The sequence below is a fragment of the Sapajus apella genome, unplaced genomic scaffold (genome assembly GCF_009761245.1).
Source record: "Sapajus apella isolate SASKATOON/1434 unplaced genomic scaffold, GSC_monkey_1.0 scaffold121, whole genome shotgun sequence".
Taxonomy (NCBI): Eukaryota; Metazoa; Chordata; class Mammalia; order Primates; family Cebidae; genus Sapajus; species Sapajus apella.
This window is the reverse complement of record NW_022437061.1, coordinates 3,366,813-3,386,352: the sequence shown is the minus strand read 5'-3', so window position 1 is coordinate 3,386,352 and position 19,540 is coordinate 3,366,813. Positions and strand designations below refer to the sequence as shown.

The window sequence follows — 19,540 nt, the reverse complement described above, 5'->3', positions numbered from 1 at the left end:
TAAAAAAATTTTTTATTTTTGAGACAGAATCTTGCTCTGTTGTCTAGGCTGGAGTGCAGTGGCACAATCTCGGCTCACTGCAACCTCTGCCTCCTGGATTCAAGTGATTTTGCCTCAGCCTCCCAAGTAGCTGGGACTACAGGTGCCTGCTCCCATGCGCAGCTGAGTTTTTTATTAGTAGAAATGGGGTTTCACCATGTTGGCTAGGCTGGTCTTGAATTCCTGGCCTTAGGGGATCCGCCTATCTCAGTCTCCTAGTGCTGGGATTATAGGCATGAGCCACAGCACCTGGCAAAATTTATCTTTAGAATGACAATTATAATTAACAGTAGATTTTGTTACTGGCATCTATACATGCTAAGTTTTGGAGTGAGCACTTTATGTAATGTAACGCATGTAACTACATTAATCCTCACAATGTTCCTAATGGGGTATTATCCCCACATATAGATAAGTATTATTATCCCCCCATAACTCAGTAAGACTCAAGTTAAAAAGTTATATGGCAAAAGTTATACAGCAAAAGTGAAAATTCTGTAATGCAAACTCTAGTCTGACTCCAAAGCCTGTTGTCTAAATTTACCTGCAGGCCTTAGAATTCAGTTGTTTTTTTTCCTTTCTCCTAAGCATGCAAAGTATTTTAGGTTAAAGCATACAAATAAAGATTCAATTAAAAGTTTGAAAGACAATGATTTGCTTTTTCAAATAAAAATTAGAACTAAATTATTTACCATCAATGGTAGAAGGTAACAGTGTTGACACGATTTCTCCTTGTCCTTTTTGGTTTTTATACAAGAAACACTGGAAACAATAGAGAACAGCACAGCGCAAAACAAATGGCTGCCTTTCATTAACCATGGACATGAGAAGTACTACAATTGCCGGTCTGTTGCATTTAAAAAGAAAAGAACAAAATGAAACATTGCAACCCAAGTATGTAAGTCAATAACTGGTCATTTTTGTTGACTGAAGAATCATAACCAGAACACCAGCAAGTTAATTAAGTATTTCCATCTCTGTTTCACAGAAAACTTTAGCTAACAGAAGTGAAGTGACTGCTTGCTTAAGGCATACAGCTAGGATGTGGATGATGTGACATTTGAATCCAAGTATCTAAATTCCAAAGACTACCAACTCTTTTAAAATACCAAAATATTATTTATTTTATCAGATAATTTCTAGTTTCAAAACATACAACTTAACTTCTTTAAAAAGAGTAAGATGTGTATATGAAAAAAAATGTGTATATGAAACACATTAACAACCCAAAGTTTTTACTTCCTCAGAGTAATCTCAGTATTTCCCTTTTCCTACCTTGGTGGGTTTGAAGGTGCATTTACAGATGCAAAGTAGTCCTGGTTTACTTGGCAGCCTCGAATAACTTCTGACACAGTATTTATGGTCTGTTAAAGGGAGAAAAGGAAAAGAACATTTAGAGAAATTAAGTCAAGAAGGAAAATCTCTTTTCAATAGAAAAAAATGTTATATCCCACTTTTAAAGTGCCAAAATTCAAGCCAAAAAACCATTAATGATAGCATTATAATCTTGTAACACTTGCTGAAGATAAAATTTTAAAGCTTATAAGCATGGGTCTCCAATAAAAATAACACAATATGCATTTTAAATCTCAGAAACTATAATAGTATTCTCTATAAAATATCTATTTCCATAAAAACAGAAAGAGGGCCAGGCGTGGCAGATCATGCCTGTTAAGCCCAGTAGTTTGGGAGTCTAAGGTGGGCAAGATCACGAGGTCAAGTGATCAAAACCATCCTGGCCAACATGGTGAAACCCCGTCTCTACTAAAAATGCAAAAAAATTAGCCAGGCATGGCAGCACATGCCTGTAGTCCCACCTACTCAGGAGGCTGAGGCAGGATAATCGCTTGAACCTGGGAGGTGGAGGTTGCAGTGAGCAGAGGTTGCGCCACTGCACTCCAGCCTGGGCAATAGAGCGAGACTCTGTGTGAAAAAAAAAAAAAAAAAAAAAGGATGTTTTAAAAGAAAAATCAGAGAACAAATTTAAAACATTAAAAAATTCAATTTAAGGAAAAAGTTTTTAAAAAAAGACTCTCAAAACATGTTATACAAGATAAATATATATAATTTTTGTTAATTAGAAATTAACTTTTAAAAAGACAAATTATCCATAAAGTCTACTAATAGAGCTGCAGAAAAAGAACAGAAAAGAGGCCAGGTGCAGTGGCTCACTTGAGGTCAGGAGTTCGAGACCAGCCTAGCGAACATGGTGAAACACTGTCTCTACCACAAATACAAAATTAGCTGGGCATGGTGGCGTGTGCCTGTAACCTGTAATTTGGGAGGCTAAGGCAGGAGAATTGCTTGAACCCGGGAGGTGGAGGTTGCAGTGTGCCGAGATCACACCACGGCACTCTGGCCTGGGCGACAAAGTGAGACTCTGTCTCAATACAACAACAACAACAACAATACAGAAAAGAGAAAACTATCAAAGAATGCCAAAACATCCTCAGAACTGAAGGACGTGTCTTTCCAGCTGAAAGTGCCCAGTGAATGATAAAAATAACTGGGGAACAAGGGAGTGGGGAAAAGGTCCACAGGAAAGTACATCATCAGTAAATTTCAGAAAACCATCTCTAAAGTTTCTAGAGAGAAAGATTACAAAACAAAGAAAAGAGTAGAATAATGGCTTCAAACTTCCTAAACAGCAACACTGGAATGATGTTCTAAAACCTGAGTCTTGGTGATTTCCAACCCTGAGTTCCATATCTAGCCAAACATAAAATTCTGAAAGTGGAGAAATAACATTTTCAGACATGAAAGAGTTAAAAAAAAAATTATCTTGTCATTTACTGTTTTTTTTTTGAAAATTAAAAATAATGGCAGGGTGCAGTGGCTCATGCCTGTAATCCCTGCACTTTGGGAGGCTGAGGCAGGCAGACCACCTGAGGTCAGGAGCTCGAGGCCACCTGGCCAATGTGGTGGAACCCTGTCTCTAATAAAAATACAAAAAATTAGATGGGCCTGGTGGCAGACCCCTGTAATCCTAACTACTTGGGAGACTGAGGCAGGAGAATTCCTCACACTCGGGAGGCAGAGGTTGCAGTGAGCTGAGATCACACCATTGCACTCTAGCCTGGGTGACAAGAGCGAAACTCTGTCTCAAAACAAACCCCCCCCCCAAAAAAAAAAAACAAAAAAAAACCAACCAACCAACCAAGAAAAAAACAACAAAAAAAGAAAATTAAGAAAAATAAAATAATGAACCAAGGGATAGAGGAAAACGATAGGATCTAGGTCAGGAGCATTGGCTCACATTTGCAATCGCAATACTTTGGGAGGCCAAGATGGGTGGATCATTTGAGGTCAGGAGTTCGAGACCAGCTTGGCTAACATAATGAGACCCTGTCTCCACTAAAATTATAAAAATTAGCCAGGTGTGGTGGCAAGTATCTGTAATCCCAGCTACTTGGGAAGCTGAGGTGGGAGAATCGCTTGAACCCAGGAGGTGGAAGTTGCAGTGAACTGAGATCATGCCACTGCACTCCATGCTGGGCAACAGAGTGAGACTTTGTACAAAAAAAAAAAAAAAAAAGAAAAGATATGAGATTCAGATAACCCAGTCAGGAGAGAAGTAAAGGAAATCCTAGGAGGATGGCAAAAGAAAGACTCAGGACAAGAGACATGGGGCAGAATTAAAACCCAGACTGGAGTAGGAGAATGGAGGGTGTGCAGATGGCCTGAGGTGGCGAGTGAAGTATTAAGCATATGATTATTAAGCATATATACCTATGCACACATAGAGTAACAGTAAAATGAAGAACACAATTATGACTCATGGATGAGAAAAATATATATTTAAATAAGTATATAGGGCTCTATTTGGCTTAGCAGGAATGGTATCAGTACCACTGTAAAAATATAAGCCCCGACTACTGATTTAAATATAAATTCCATAAAATAATTATGGGGCAACATGAGGAAGTAAAGTAGGACTTATAGTAAGGCCAAGTGAGGCTGAAGGTAGTTATTTTTGTTATAACACTTTTATTATTATTTGTACTTTTAATATTTCATGTGTTAATTTGAGAAAAATTTAAAAAAATTAAATAAATTTCTGTTCTTCAAACTAACTTCTTTTTCTTATAAGTAAGCAACAGAAAATACCACACATCAGGGGAAAATAATTTACTATTTAATGAATCTACCAGTTGAGTAAGACTAAGTCAATTTGTTCTCAAAATAAAAACATAAATCATACTGTGTATTCCTGTTGAATATAATAAAATTAATGAGAGACCTTTATAGATGGATCTACAAAGCTTTAACATGATTATTTATATACTATAAAACTTGAGGAATGAGCATATCTTTTGGAATCAATACTTTGATCATTATGTGAATTATATTTTAGTAAGATCATTAAAAAAATTTAACCTAAAAACATGTTTTTCCTTAAAAAAAAAAAAAATGGTTTTTCCTTCAGCAAATATCTAATTCTTCCTAGGATTCAGGATTTCAGCTTCCGTAGTTGCCTTTGACTTCATTTGCTTTACCTCAGTCAGGATATCAGCGGGAACTCCAGTAGCCATTAGGATAGTACAAAGCTGCTGCAATAACCCACACTGGAACATAGCCTTCTGGCAGCTACTGGTAGCACCAGGAGGGTTGGTGGGGGATACCAGTACACGAACAAGCTGTGAAAGAAAGAGAAAACAAAATGTGTCTTTTAAAGATTTGAAAGGCTTGAGGCAAATCTGTTCTATGTGAACTTTGAAGCACTCCCTTACTTGCTCGGCCATTTTTAGGTGCTCTTTCTTTTGTGCTCCCACGGCAATAGTTCCGTTATAGTAACATTACATTATCCTGCTTACTTAACGTTGTCTTCTTCAGGTGATTGTGAACTTCCAGAGAGAAACTGCCTTGGTCATTTTTGTTTCCCAAATAAGCATAGTACTTGTAACAGTGCATATTTAATAAGTAAATGAATGAATAAGTTACAGAGTGGCAAATTACTTATCAAAGTTAATAATTAACTACCTAATAAGAAAGCAGGTCTGGAAACAGAATGAATTGATGTGTGATAAACTTCCCCTAAACTGGAAGTATTTCCAGAGAGGCTAAAACCAACAACTGGAGACATGGGATCGGCTCTATTGATTGCTAATGCCAATTAAATCCCTATGATTCTATGATTACTTGGACTGTAAACATGAAATTTCAGAAACATGAAAAAAGTCATCTCAAATAACTACTTAACATAGTTATGTCTCCAAAGTCACTTAACATGTATCTCACATTTAAAACTAGAGTTATGTGTATATGTAGGCACAAAAATCTTGTTAATCAAGATCAAATGGGGGTATACATGACAATACTTTGTTAACATCAAAGTGCTATATAAATGTTAACCATTATTTTTATAAGAGAGATACAGAAGTAATCAATGATTTAAGAGAGTAGACTAAAACACTTTTATTAGTACAGCCAGCACATATTATGATCTATGGATTAAGTCCACTAAGAAACCCCTTTCTTTTTTGTGAGGGAGGAGCTAAATACTAAAAAAAAAAAAAAAAAAAAAGTTTGAAAAGTGCTATTTTTATTGTTGTTGAATAAAATGGTGACCAGAAATCACTAGAATTAGAGAAAAACTTCAACCAGTAGTTAAGTCAGTGAATAATGACAAAATAGATTTAGATGTTTCCATGTCTGGCTTAACAGGCATTTCAAAGAACATTCATTAATAAACTGATGTCACTAAAAAGAAGGTCAGATTTACACTGGTTCCTGTCCTTGGACTTTTCTAGTGAGATTTCTGGTGTTTTTTCCTCCCTTAATTTATTTCCCTACTATCCTTACTACTTCTTTTCCTTCTTTTTTTTTTTGGGGGGGGTATTTAAAACAAATACTATGCAATGTCAATTCTATCATAAGTAATTCTGTATGCATCTCCAAATAATATTTTTGAAAACATAATAATCATATCATTATTACAACTGACAAAATCAGTAATTTTCTACTAACATCTAATAGCAGTTGAGTAACTATTAATGATGTAAATAAAGAAAAAGGGAGTACTTGAGGATAAAAAGAGAAAATCTAATAGCAACACATAAATATATGAAATATTCACAAGGAATGAACTTGTGTTGTTCTAGAGAGCAAGAGTAGAGTAAATTTACAGGTGTCATATCAAGACAGATTATGACAATATATAGATTAAGTTTCTAGTAATTAAAACTATCCTACAAGGAGAAGGATTATCTCATAAGGTTATAAGCTTTCTAGGAGCCACTGGCAATATCTGCCCAATAAAATGGCATAGAAGAGACTCCTAAAGGGATAAAAGGTAGACTAGTTATAAAATGATAATTTTATAAAAAATTAAAATATTTCATAACTAAAAAACTTTTCAAAAGATGTTTTCTCGAAATTTAGTCTGCAAAATTTCAATTAAAACTCTGCAAGCAGATCAATTTCTGTTTTTAGCAGCTCAGAATGTAATCATGATAATAACTGTGATGATGAATAGTTCCCATACAGAATGTGTATGTCCAAACAGAGAAAACAATAACGCATTTTTATTTGGTGTATAATAGAAAACTTGAAATACAAGCAACACTAAATAAAGTTACAAATAAAGTATTCCAACAGGTTCTAACGGAATAGCATAAGGTAACTCCTGGCCTGTAAATTCATGAGTACATCTACTATTCAGTATATTAAGTGGAGAATATATTAAAGTGAATTAAACTCAGTTCCTTTGCTTTGGGGTTTATGGTCTTTAAGACAAGAGAAAAAAGCTTTACTAAGGTACACAAAGCTAGTTTATTCACTTTTTAAAAGTAAAGAATACTTAAATCAACTTGTCATATAACTAGAACACTGTATTTTCCTATTTACATGCTGTACTCTGAGAATTTTTTTGGTAAGGTTTTTCTTTCTTTCTTTTTCTTTTTTTTTTGAGATAGGGTCTCATCTGCTGCCCAGACTGTGATTATGATTCAATGCAGCCTCAGCCTCCTGGGCTTTGATCCTCCTACCTCAGCCTCCTGAGTAGTTGGTACTACAGGTACACACCATCACACCTGACTGATTTTTGTATTTTTTGTTGACCGTGTTACCCAGGCTGGTCTCGAACTCCTGAGCTCAAGTAATCTCCACCTGCCTCAGGCTCCTCAAGTGCTGGGATCACAGGTGTGAGTCATCGCACCTGGCCTACTTTACTTTCTAAAGAGTAACACTTCCTTCAGAATAATTATTTACATAGTACCCTAAACCATAAAACATGGGTAGCCTCCTCAAACAACTTAAATTTTCACTGTTTGACAGGAAATACATGCTTTTGAACACCATCAGATTCTCTCACCCTCTCTAATCACATTTTGAAAATTACTTTTCTAGAGGAATTTCCTCTTTCAAGAAAGCAGTATAGCCAGGTCACAGTGGCAAACACCTGTAATGGCAGCACTTTGGGAGGCTGAGGCAGGAGAAATGCTTGAGCTCAGGAATTCCTGACTAGCCTGGCAATATAGTGAGACCTCATATCTACTAAAAATAAAAAAAAAACAGCTTGCGCCTGTAGTCCCAGCTACTCAGGATGCTGAGGTAGGAAGGTTGCTTGAGCCAGGGAGGCTGAGGCTGCAATGAGCTGTGATGACACCACTGCACCCCAGCCCAGGCAACTAAGTGAGAACCTGTCTCTTAAAACAAAAGCAGTGTTAAAGGTATCAAACTTAACACTTGGTAATGCTGTTTCTAAAACATTAATAAACTATAAATTCTTTAAATGTATAATACCAACATTTGAAAACAGAAATGATAAAGTTGGGAGTACAAATAGACTCTGTGACTTAGTTCTCCTGTAAAATACTTTTGTAACAGTTTTTAGGCAAATTCTAACTGGGGTAACTAACATAATTTATAACCCAAACCAGGACACTTTTGAAGTGAAAGAGGATGATATTAGTAATTACAAAATGAATACTGTACTGGCAAAATAGAACACAGGTCATCCTAATAATCAATCAATCCTTGCAGACAACTCCCATGGCATGGGACGATATTCAGACTCTAATTACCAGAGGAGCTAACCATCTAGTTAGGTCCACAACTTCCAAGAGACACAGGTGTAATTCAGAGACATTCAAAGGCCCACAAGAATTACGAGTGCATAACCGAGGAGACAGACTAGTATAAACTTAAGAGTTTGGAGAAGGAGAACTCAATAAAGGAGTACATAAGGAAACTGCTTCAAATAAAAACAAATTTTTTTCTGATGAGGAAATAATTTGGGATCCCACTGTCCTCACTTTTATTATTGCCACTAAGCTTTCACCATAAAGTGTCAATAATTCACAGGTGGTCTATCAATTTAACATGTATTGGACTTAGACTAATCTTTGGGGGCAGGACATGATCATGTATTTCCTAGCATCCAGTGCCTGGCTCTCAGTACATGCTTACTGAATTAACTTATTTGTTGAATTTCATATTTAGAATATTAAAATTTATTCTATTAGAGCCCTAAGAAAGCAGGTTTTTAAATATTCAAATCAGCAATCTAACCTATTATTCCCTAATGTAAAACCCATCAGGAAACTGTATGTCTGGATTTGCTTTAAAATCATACAGCAAAGAGAGGAATAAACAATGAAACAAAATTGTCAGATGTTAATAACTGTCAAAGGTAAGTAACGGGTGAGCAGGATCTCCAGCTGGAGGATAACTGCAAATTTCCATATTAAAGTTTTTTTTAAGCCAACCTGAAACCCATGAAATATTCTGAATTTATCAAACACAAGTAATTTTCTTCTCTTTGAAAGGATCACTGTCAAAATTCTTACCATATTTTTGTCTAAGGATAGTATACCTGTAGCATTAGATGTAGATTGGTCACTTTCTGTGCAGACCAGCCAGAATTTTCATCTCCAACTTCAAACCACGGTTTCATACGTTGAATATATGAGCCTTCTTTAAAAAAATTTTGATTGGAATTGTTGTTTTTTAACAAGTTTTGGAGCAAAAGCAAACAATCTTCAACTACTATACCTGGAGAAATAATGTAAAACACAAGTGTTAAGGCTGATAACACCTGACACAAAACTCCCAAATGTTTTTAAAAAGATAAATCTCCATGCTCAGCATCTCTTCAATATGGTGAGGCAGAAAGTCTGTTCTGGCTCCTGAGAGCCACAAGCCATAATTTGCATGCTCTTTCTCAGGCACCCCAAAGATCTCTTGATTTCTACATCAACTACGCAATCACCTTAGTAGCTCATCGTTTATCTTCAAATCCCAGCTTAAACATCATTTTTTCAGGAGTGATTACCAACACTACAGGACTAGGTTGGCGTCACTAGCTACATGCTCTTATAGTAGCCTGATCCTTTTATTATTAGGTAGTGTTTGTCTTCTCCACTAGATCATAATTCATAAGCACTTGTGAATAGCCTATTTACCTCTGTATCTTCAGCAGAGACAGAGACATGACATCATGTATACACACAGTACTTAACTATTAAACATTTGTTGAATGATTCAACCATATCTCATTTTATCTCTAAGAAGCTCTTAACATTATCTGTCTCCTCCTTGAATCTTCTGTTGGTTTCTAAAACACTATTCTCTCCTGATTTTCCTTACAGCTCTGCAGGTGCTCAAGCTTTCATTGTTTCTGTCCTCCACGGTTTTATCCTTTTTCTTCTTTGCTTACAACATATACTCTCCAGGGCAGTTTCATCCACATTACAGCTTTTACTATTGTCACAGTGAAAACTCTCCAATTGATCTCTGCTTTACCAAGTACTATAATAGATAAACCAATGACTTCCATTTATTCTGATAAACATATTGACTGATGCAGGATGCCAGTAAGCTCATCTGGTACATCCGCACTTTTGCTCCTATTAGTTGAGGTGTATGTTGACAAAAATAAATTACTTAAAAAATAATAGACATTATTTTTTAGAGCAGTTTTAGGCTTACAGAAAAAGTAAGCACAAATGGTTTCTCTACACAGACACCTACTTACTGGTTCCAGACTTCTGCAATAAAGCAAGTATCACAATAAAGTGAGTCCCGCAAGTTTTTCGGTTTCATAGTGTATACAAAAGTTATGTTTACACTATAATGTAATTTATTAGGTATGTAATATGTCCAAAAAAACCATGCCTTAATTTAAAAATATTTCATTGCTAAAAAATGCTAATGACCACCTGAGTCTTCAGTGAGTCATTTTACTAACAGTAGAAATTCTTTCAAAATTGGAGTCAATTCTCTCAAACCTTGACTCTGCTTTATCAACTAAGATGATGTAACATTCTAAATCCTTTGTTGTCATTTCACCAATTTTCACACATCTTCACCAGTAGATTCCACCTAAAGAAACCACTTTCTTTGTTCATCCATAAGTAATAACCCCTCATCTGTAAAAATTTGATCATGAGATTGCACTTCTAATTCTCTTATTATTTATACTACATCTTCAGTTGCTTCTTCCACTAAAGTCTTAAGCTCCTCTAAGTCATCCATGAGGATTAGAATCAAGTTTTTCCAAACTCCTATAAATGTTGGTATTTTGACTTCCCATGAATTACAAATGTCCTTTATGGCATCTACAATGGTGAATCCTTTCCAGTAGGTTTTCAATTTACTTTGCCCAGATCCATCAGAGAAATCACTATCTATGGCAACTATAGCTTTATGAAATGCATTTCTTAAATATTAAGACTTGAAAGTCAAAATTGCTGGGTGCAGTAGTTCACACATGTAATCCCAGCACTTTGGGAGGCTGAGGCAGATGGATCACTTGAGGTTAGGAGTTCGAGGCCAGCCTGGCCTCCACGGTAAAACCCTGTCTCTATTAAATTACAAAAATTAGCCAGGCATGGTGGTGCACGCCTGTAACCTCAGCTACTCGGGAGGCTAAGGTACGAGAATCTCTTGATCCCAGGAGGCAGTTCTGCAGTCATACTTATTTATAATCTCAACAACAACCTGTCTAATACCTAGACCACTCAATTGCTTGGCTTCATCTTTGGCGATAATCATCTCTTACTAAAACCTATTTTTGTGGCTCAAGTATTTTCAACACATTTGTTGATGCTTTTCTCCCCACTTTTAGAAATCCTCTTCTGGCCTTATTTCCTTCCCTATCTAGCTTAAATTATAGAGATCTTCATTTCTTCCACTGTGCAGGTAATATGCTATGTTCTTTTGGCTCATTGTCTTTTCATAGCACCTTCCCAGAAAACGCCCAACCCTGCAAAAAACTGTGAGTTTTTTTCTATATCTGTATCTAGGCAGCTGAGTGCTGCTAGGGAAGAAGAAATTAAAGCTTCAAGTAGTTGGTACTGTTGTAAAATCATGGTAAATACCCTTAATGGGGCCTTTATCCTTTTTTTTTTGAGACAGAGTATCACTCTGCCACCCAGGCTAGGGTATAGCAGTGTGATCTCAGCTCCGTGCAATCTCTACCTCCCGGGTTCAAGTGCTTCTCAGCCTCCCAAGTAGCTGGGATTAGAGGTGTTTACCACCAAGCCCAGCTAATTTTTTTATTTTTAGTAGAGATGAGGTTTTGCCATGTTGGCCTGACAGTGATCCACCCACCTCGGTCTCCCAAAGTGCTGGGATTACAGGCACTTACCACTTTGAAAATCTTCCTAATTATAACAGTTAACTAGCTCTCCTATTCTCCAAAAGACTATATCTAACCTTTCCCATTAATTCTCAATGTGTCCTCCCTATTCACTCAGGATATAGCTCTGCCTTCGACTCAGCTCCCTATCACCAAATCTGCAAAAGGACATGCAAAATAATCTATGGCTTCAGAAAAATAGAAGAAACATAGCAATGCAGTATTTGAAGAGAGATAGGTGAGATTTTCCAAATGAGGAAAGACACCAACCTAGATTACAGAAGCCTAACAAACATGAAATAGGATAAAGAGAATCCATACTCAACATGCTATAGTGAAAGAAAAACAAAGAATATAAATAAAGAGTCTTCGTATCTCCCTCCAACTGTATTCCCTAGACCCTAACGATTTAGTGAGTACAAAAGGAATGTCTTCAAATAATTTCTTCATACTATACCTCCATCACTGTTCCCCTCCTCTGTAATAATGTCCAGTAGTCTCTCAAAAGCATTTTCAAAAGCAACAATTTTCTGGATTGCACCATTGCTTCTTGTCAGTGCCTGCAGTAGTAAGACACCCTATAGAGAAGAAAGAGAATGTTTAGTGGAGTACAACATTTATGAGACATTTTAAAATTACTTTGAAAAATCACAGAATTTTAGAACTGACAGGAATTTTGCAAGCCCAACTCCTTTTCTTTGTATGTAAGGAAAACAACAGAGTAGTTAAATAATTTGTCTCCCTAAGGTTATAAATCTCAAAGAGACAGAGACTAGACTAGAATCCTCGTCTGACAATTCCTAATTTAGCTATCTTTCAATTTTATGATATAAATATACAACAATTCCTTCATATTCATTAACCACTACAAAGCTTTTGTTGTGGTTTAAGAAGAGTTGAGCATGAATATATCTGTCTCAGGAATGCCACTGTATCTGCTTCACAATAGTAATAATGAAAACGCTGCAATTCAATAATATAAATCAACGAATACCACCACATTCTAGCAGAGAAAGTTCAGAAATTCTTGCAAACATCTGGTCCCCCAAACCCCCAAAACTTGATTCTAAGTCAAAAGAAAAAGGAAGATGAAAATTGATGCTTTATGAATGGCATGTCCGACACAAGATAACACACAGCAGCTTCTGCCTCTGATGTCCAGTTTTTCTCAGCTCCTGGTAAGCTGGATATAGTTTACATATTTTATAATATCTTTATCATTCAAGGAAAACTGTTACCCATTTTTGCTTATTTTGGTGTCAAACAAGCAATTTATGAGCCCCTAAGTATTCAACAATAGTATGATGGTAAAAGGGACAACAAATATTTTATGGAAAAAAAGTGGCTGGGTGTGGTGGCTCACACCTGTAATCCCAGCACTTTGGGAGGCCGAGGTGGGCGGATCACCAGGTCAGGAGTTCAAGACCAGCCTGGCCAATATGGTGAAACCCCATCTCTACTAAAAACACAAAAATTAGCCAGACATGGTGGTGCAGCCTATAGTCCGAGCTACTCAGGAGGCTGAGGCAGGACAATCACTTGAACCTGGGAGGTGGAGATTGCAATGAGCCTAGATCTTGGCACTGCACTCCTGCCTGGGTGACAGAGCGAGATTCTGTATATTAAAAAACCAAACCAAACAAAACACATCTAGTCCTCTCCTGAGAAAACCTGAATTTGAAAGAAAAAAAAAGAAAAAAGAAAAAAAGCATAGATATTATTCCAGAAGAAGAGGAATAGCAAATAGGTAGTAAAAAGTCCTGCAGAGGCCAACTAGCTTATATTCTCAGTATTGAGAATATAAGTCATATAAGACAAAAAATGCCCCTGGCTTTATTGGGCTTATTCCACTCATTTTCCTGTCAACTTTCAACATTAAGATGAGAAAAAATAGTGAAAATAGTTATTTTTGGATGTCAAATTCTCCCACTTAAACTTGAGTTTAATTACTAACAAAGGGAAAAAGAAATATAGTGGAGAAAACATGTATTCTCTGAGTTAGATAAAGTGGGTTTAAAAACTGGTTGCCCCCCAAAAGGAAAAATTGGAATAAATGAGTCCTCTTTTGGAACATAAACAAACAAAAACTGGTTGCCCAAACACTGCCTGTTCCCCAAAAACTAATGAAATTTTTTAAAAAAACTGGTTACCCTACTGACTAGTTGTGCCAACTTTAAGCAAATTACATGAATGTATAGTATACTCATGTAATATCTTTGTCACAGAGTTTTTATAAAAGACTAAAGGAGATAAAATAACTTCTATAGAACCTGCTATCTTTTAGGGTCTTAGCATATTTTAGTTTCTTTCCTCCTTATCCTCTTGAATAGGTGTATTGAAATTAAAAAATACAGTTATAAAACATATAAAAACCAATAATCTAAACATTACAACAAAAACAGAACTTAACCTCTAATCATAAAAAAACCAATATAAATAGACACTTACTTGTCTGTCTCAAAAAAAAAGTGGAACGTGGAGGAAAAAAGGTTAGGAACAGAATAAAAAGGTAAACAGTTAAAGGAAAACAGATTCAGAATTAATGCAGTTATTACTAGTATTATTATTTTGAGACAGAGTTACTTTCTTGTTGCCTAGGGTGGAGTGCAATGCACGCACAGTCTCGGCTCACTGCAACCTCACCTCCCAGATTCAAGCGATTCTCCTGCCTCAGTCTCCCAAGTAGCTGGAATTACAGGTGCCCACCACTATGCCTAGCTAATTTTTTGGTATTTTTAGTAGAGATGGGGTTTCACCATGTTGGCCAGGCTGGTCTCAAACTCCTGACCTCAGTGGGATCATAGGCGTGAGCCACCACGCCCAGCCTAATGCAGTTATATTTTTTTAAAAGGAGAAGTTTTATATCTGAAAATGAAAATAAGTGGATATATAATTTCTTTATGATTTGCATGACTTTAACTGTGGGTCATGAAAAGAACAGACGTGTTAAAGATACACAGTCAGATGTTGGTCAAGGAAAGATACCCCAAATTTCCAACAGATAGATGCCTATTTAAATAAGACAATTCTTAAAACATGACATTTAAATACTAAAGAATAAAAAAGCCCTTCTCATAAGTTACATACTATATTAATTTCACTACCTATAATACTGAATTGATATACATACTATAAAATTTTAAGTACAACAAATTTTAAAAACTGGTTCCATAGACTAGGAGTTAAGAATGCTTCAGTGTTGTTTCTGCTTTGCCATTAACCAGTTGTGAAGCTAAGAGCAATCCAAATTATATTTCTTTTTTTTTTTTTTTTTTTTTTGAGACGGAGTTTCGCTCTTGTTACCCAGGCTGGAGTGCAATGGCGCGATCTCGGCTCACCGCTACCTCCGCCTCCTGGGTTCAAGCAATTCTCCTGCCTCAGCCTCCTGAGTAGCTGGGACTACAGGCACGCGCCACCATGCCCACCTAATTTTTTGTAGTTTTAGTAGAGACGGGGTTTCACCATGTTGACCAGGATGGTCTCGATCTCTTGACCTCGTGATCCACCCGCCTCGGCCTCCCAAAGTGCTGGGATTACAGGCTTGAGCCACCGCGCCTGGCCCCAAATTATATTTCTTAAAACATAGGATGAAAAAGTCACAGGGCCAATACCATAAATAAAAAGATGAGTAAGGCATGGCTAACAAAGAATACTTAACTTCACTTAGTTTCTGTGTGTCTTGGGCATTTCACTATAAATATGGAGATTTAATTAGCTGGATATGATCTCCAGAATTTAATTTTTCTAATTGCTATTTTTATCAAGTTGTAGGTAACAATAGAGAAAAATGCTTAAGCAACAAAACATCTAGCATCAATACAAAATATTCAAACATATGCAAATATAAAAAATATATATAAAACAAATCAGAATGAAAAATAACTCCAGAGCAAATCAGTCTCTATGATTAAGAAGGCAATCCTTAGAAATACATACTCAATCAAGTAAGGGTGAGGATTCCAAATGTAATGCATTGTTGGGTTTACACAGTTCAATGTCTGGAGTTATTTCCTCTACTCTTTAAGAGGAAAAGGCAATTCTGAAGGTAGAGTTTGGTATCAAATACAATCTTTCAGCAGATAGTGTAAGAAATCCTAAATTAATGGAAGAAATAAATTTGAATGGCAAAATGGTTTATCTAAGCCACAATACTGGATAGCCAGGAAAGAATGAAACAATGTGGCCTTTTATATACCTTTAAAAGGTCATTACTCCGTCCAGGCTTGGTGCTCATGTCTGTAATGCCAGCACCTTGGGGGGCCAACACGGGAGGATTGCTTAAGCCCAGAAATTCAAGACCAAGCTGGGCAATGTAGTGAGACCCCCATCTCTATCTTTTAATTTTAAAAAAATTTTTTAAAGGGTCATTACTTCAACTTTCTAAATCTAATTTCTTAAAACTCAACAACAAAGATTCTATTTGTGGGAGAAAAAAAGGCCACATACTTTTGTATTTCTTTTTTAAAGTTAACTTACATCATTACGTATAACTTCCCTGGAATCTGCTAGTAAGTCCATCAATCTTGAAACACCTAGAACATACAACCATGTGAGAAATGCTGGTTGATCAAAAATACAAAAAGTGACTCAAATTATTAACAATTTACTAACAAACCATTTCAGTCCCCTTCTCTAGGAAATGATATTCATGTTTTAATCAAAATAATATAAAAAAGATAAGTCACTTACCCATAGGACTGACTAAAATAATTTGTTGCACCTGAGGCCCTAGTTGTTTTAAAAGAGAAGTAAGAAGCTTCACACCAGGCCAGCGGACATGGAAATCAAACTCCTGCAATGTAAGAATATAAAATATTTAACATCCATAATTCACATTTTCAAGAAAAACATTTTTTTCCAACTAATAATAACTTGTACCAGAAACTACAAGTAAAGAAAGCATGGAAGTTTAGCATACTTTAAAAAAACAATTTAAAAGATAAAAAGAAAATAGAGTTTATACAAATTGCTTAAACTAATTAAACTGTTACTGATAAGATAAAACAGTATTTTGTAAAAACATAAGAAGCAGAAAGTATCTTAAGCGATTACGTATTTCTTGAAACATGCACGTGGATCTCTTGCTATAATATAATAAACTTCACTACCTTTAAATGTATATACATGTTACTTCCTCAACAACATCAAAAAGGCAACAAAAGCACCTTATTAAGATGACAAAAATGTCAAGGTTCCCTATTTACCTCCAATAAAGATAATAGAAGAGTGACATTTTCTTGCTGCTTAATGAAAATTTCTGTGAATTGGCTTCCCAAATCCTCACTCTGTCTTGTGGAATTTTCTTCTGTAATATTCAAAAATAAAGTGTTTTATCATGATGGTAGGTTATTTTAAAATATTCTTTCATTGAAGAGTTAAGCAGAAATGATAATTTTCCTGGTGAACAATTCAACACTGGAACAGTGTGGCTGGTAGCAATATCACAATTATCATATAAAGCTATATCCTTAAAATAATGTTCAAATTCATTTTACTGGTTAAATGTTTATGATATCTAAAAAAAGGATATTTAAATATTCACATTTTCTCAAGGACATTTTTAGGTTAAGCTTCTATTAGGGCATAAGGAAACAATTTGGGATAGAAATATTCTACCTAGAATGTGGTGGTGGTTACACTTTTATATACTTTTGCCCAAACTCAGACTACAATTCAGAGTAAATTTTATTGTATATAAGTCATATCTGAAAACCCCTGCCCCCAAAACAATACACTAATAGTCCTTGCTGATTGTTAGTGTTATTGAGTTAAATAATTTTGAAATTAAACCAACCTACTCCAGATTTCTCAGTATCTTTTTCATATATATATCCTACAAAACTCTTTGGCAGTAAAATCAGAATTTGACACCTAATTTCTCACTTATTTTTTAGAGAACTTTACATTGGTCATCAATGTTTAAATGTTTTTTAATTAAAGTATTTGTTGTTCCAAGGTACTTCGTCAAAAAAAAAAAAAAAAAAAAAAGGATCACTAAAAATGAAAGCAAGAACAGCCAGGGCAAATTACTTAAAATCTGCCTATGTTATAAACTCAAATTAGAGATGCAAACATACTACTTCCCATTTCCTCACCACACCAGACACAGCTAATTAATCATAGCATCAGCTGAGCATCAGAATCATTTTCCATATTACTCCAGTGAGTGACTACAAGCCAATAAAGCTGGCAGTCAAGATCAAAGCCATTATCCCTCAGAAAGTTATTTTCTAAATGTGAGGGAAAAAATCCAGCAGTTGATAGGAAAAGCACAGAAATCCAAGATTGACAGTCATAATCCCATCTAACTGTTTATAGAGGAAAGAGAAAAAAAGAAGAGACCAAAAGTGGAAATGAAATGTTTTTCAGTTGATTAATTATCTAAGTAAGCTGGGTTCATTCTTCAGAAACTCCAAGAAGCATTCCTTTTAATCATCTATCGGTAAAAAAATTCACTGCTTTTGAGCCTTAAAACTATATTATTATCCACACAAAAAATACTTTAGTTGTAAAAGGATTACTCTGCTATATAGAATAGACTGTCAGGGAGTAAGGAAAATAGGGAGACAGGTCAGGAGGCATAATCAAGGTAGGAGTCCCGTGAAGTTGGCTTAGACCTTAGAGGTCATAATTTTTACTAAGAAGGAACATGAGGCTGGGCAGATCACAAGGTCAAGATCACAAGGCTATCCTGGCCAACACGGTGAAACCCCCGTCTCTACTAATACACACACACACACACACACACACACACAAAAGAGGGAACATGATTTGCTGACTTGTTGCACAGAGGAGTGTGGGGGACCGGGTGAAAGAAAAGGAAGAGTGATTCCAAGCTTTTGGCCTAAAGAACTAGAAGGATAGGGTTGCCTTTACCGAGATTGGAAACACTGTGGTTCGAGAAGCAAGCTGGAAGTATACAGAGAAAAAAGTTAAGTTTTGGACATATTAAGTTTGAGATACCTTATAAAAATCCAAGTGGATAAACCAAATAAGAAGTTGGATAAATACTAACATAGACATCTGTGGAGAAGTCTGTGTTGGATACACACATTAGAGTGGCAAACATATAAATGATATTTAAAGTCACAAGATTGGATGACAAGTGCAACTACAAAAACCTTACAGTTAACATCATATTTAATGATGAAAGGACTGAATGTCTTCCCCCTTAAGATCAGGAAGGAGGCAAGAATGTCCAGTCTTGTAAATTCTAGTCAACATTGTACTGAAGATCCTACTCAGTGACATAAGGCAGGAAAAAGAAAAGGCATACTGATGAGAAAAGAATAAGTAAAACTGTCTTTATTTACAGATGACATGTTTGTCTATAAGGAAAATTCTATGGAATCTACAAAAGAGCTAATAGAACTAATAAGTAAGGTTAGTAAAGTTGCAGGATAAAAGGTAATATACAAAATTAATTGTATTTCTATTAATAGATACTAGTAAGGACATCTAGAAATTAAAATTCAAAAACCAGTATCACTTATAACAGCATCAACAAAAAAATTTGACAATAGATGTGTGCTACTTATACTCTTAAAACTCCAAAACACTGCTGAGAGAAATTAAAGGACAGGCCAGGCACAGTGGCTCCCACCTGTAATCCTAGCACTTTGGGAGGCTGAGACAGAATTGCTTAAGCTCAGGAATCCAAGACCAGCCTGGGCAATATAGTGAGAACTTGTCTCTACAAAAAATAAAAAATTAGGCTGGCATGGTGGTGCATGCCTGTAGTCCCAGCTACTCAGGAGGCTGAGGTGGGATGATCCCTTGAGCCCAGGAGTTTGAGGCTGCAGTGAGCTATGATTGCACCACTGCACTCTAGCCTGGGTGACAAAGTAAGACTCTGTTCCAAAAAAGGAAAAATAAAACAAAAAAGAATTAAAGAAGACCTACAAAAATAGAGATACACTG

At 35.9% G+C, this 19,540-nt stretch overlaps 1 protein-coding gene across 6 annotated transcripts in view; it reads right to left on the bottom strand.

Annotated features, from left to right (window-relative positions):
- USO1 (USO1 vesicle transport factor) overlaps nucleotides 1-19,540 on the bottom strand; it is an 84,555-nt gene that overhangs the window by 21,865 nt on the left and 43,150 nt on the right. For all 6 annotated transcript variants that reach the window (XM_032261033.1, XM_032261031.1, XM_032261030.1 and 3 more), the window contains 8 exons: nucleotides 16,825-16,925; nucleotides 16,310-16,412; nucleotides 16,097-16,152; nucleotides 12,078-12,198; nucleotides 8,855-9,033; nucleotides 4,536-4,676; nucleotides 1,315-1,403; nucleotides 732-886 (listed from right to left, as the gene is read on the bottom strand). In XM_032261033.1, coding sequence (XP_032116924.1) covers nucleotides 732-886; nucleotides 1,315-1,403; nucleotides 4,536-4,676; nucleotides 8,855-9,033; nucleotides 12,078-12,198; nucleotides 16,097-16,152; nucleotides 16,310-16,412; nucleotides 16,825-16,925 — 945 coding nt within the window. The remainder of the gene's footprint in view (nucleotides 1-731; nucleotides 887-1,314; nucleotides 1,404-4,535; nucleotides 4,677-8,854; nucleotides 9,034-12,077; nucleotides 12,199-16,096; nucleotides 16,153-16,309; nucleotides 16,413-16,824; nucleotides 16,926-19,540) is intronic.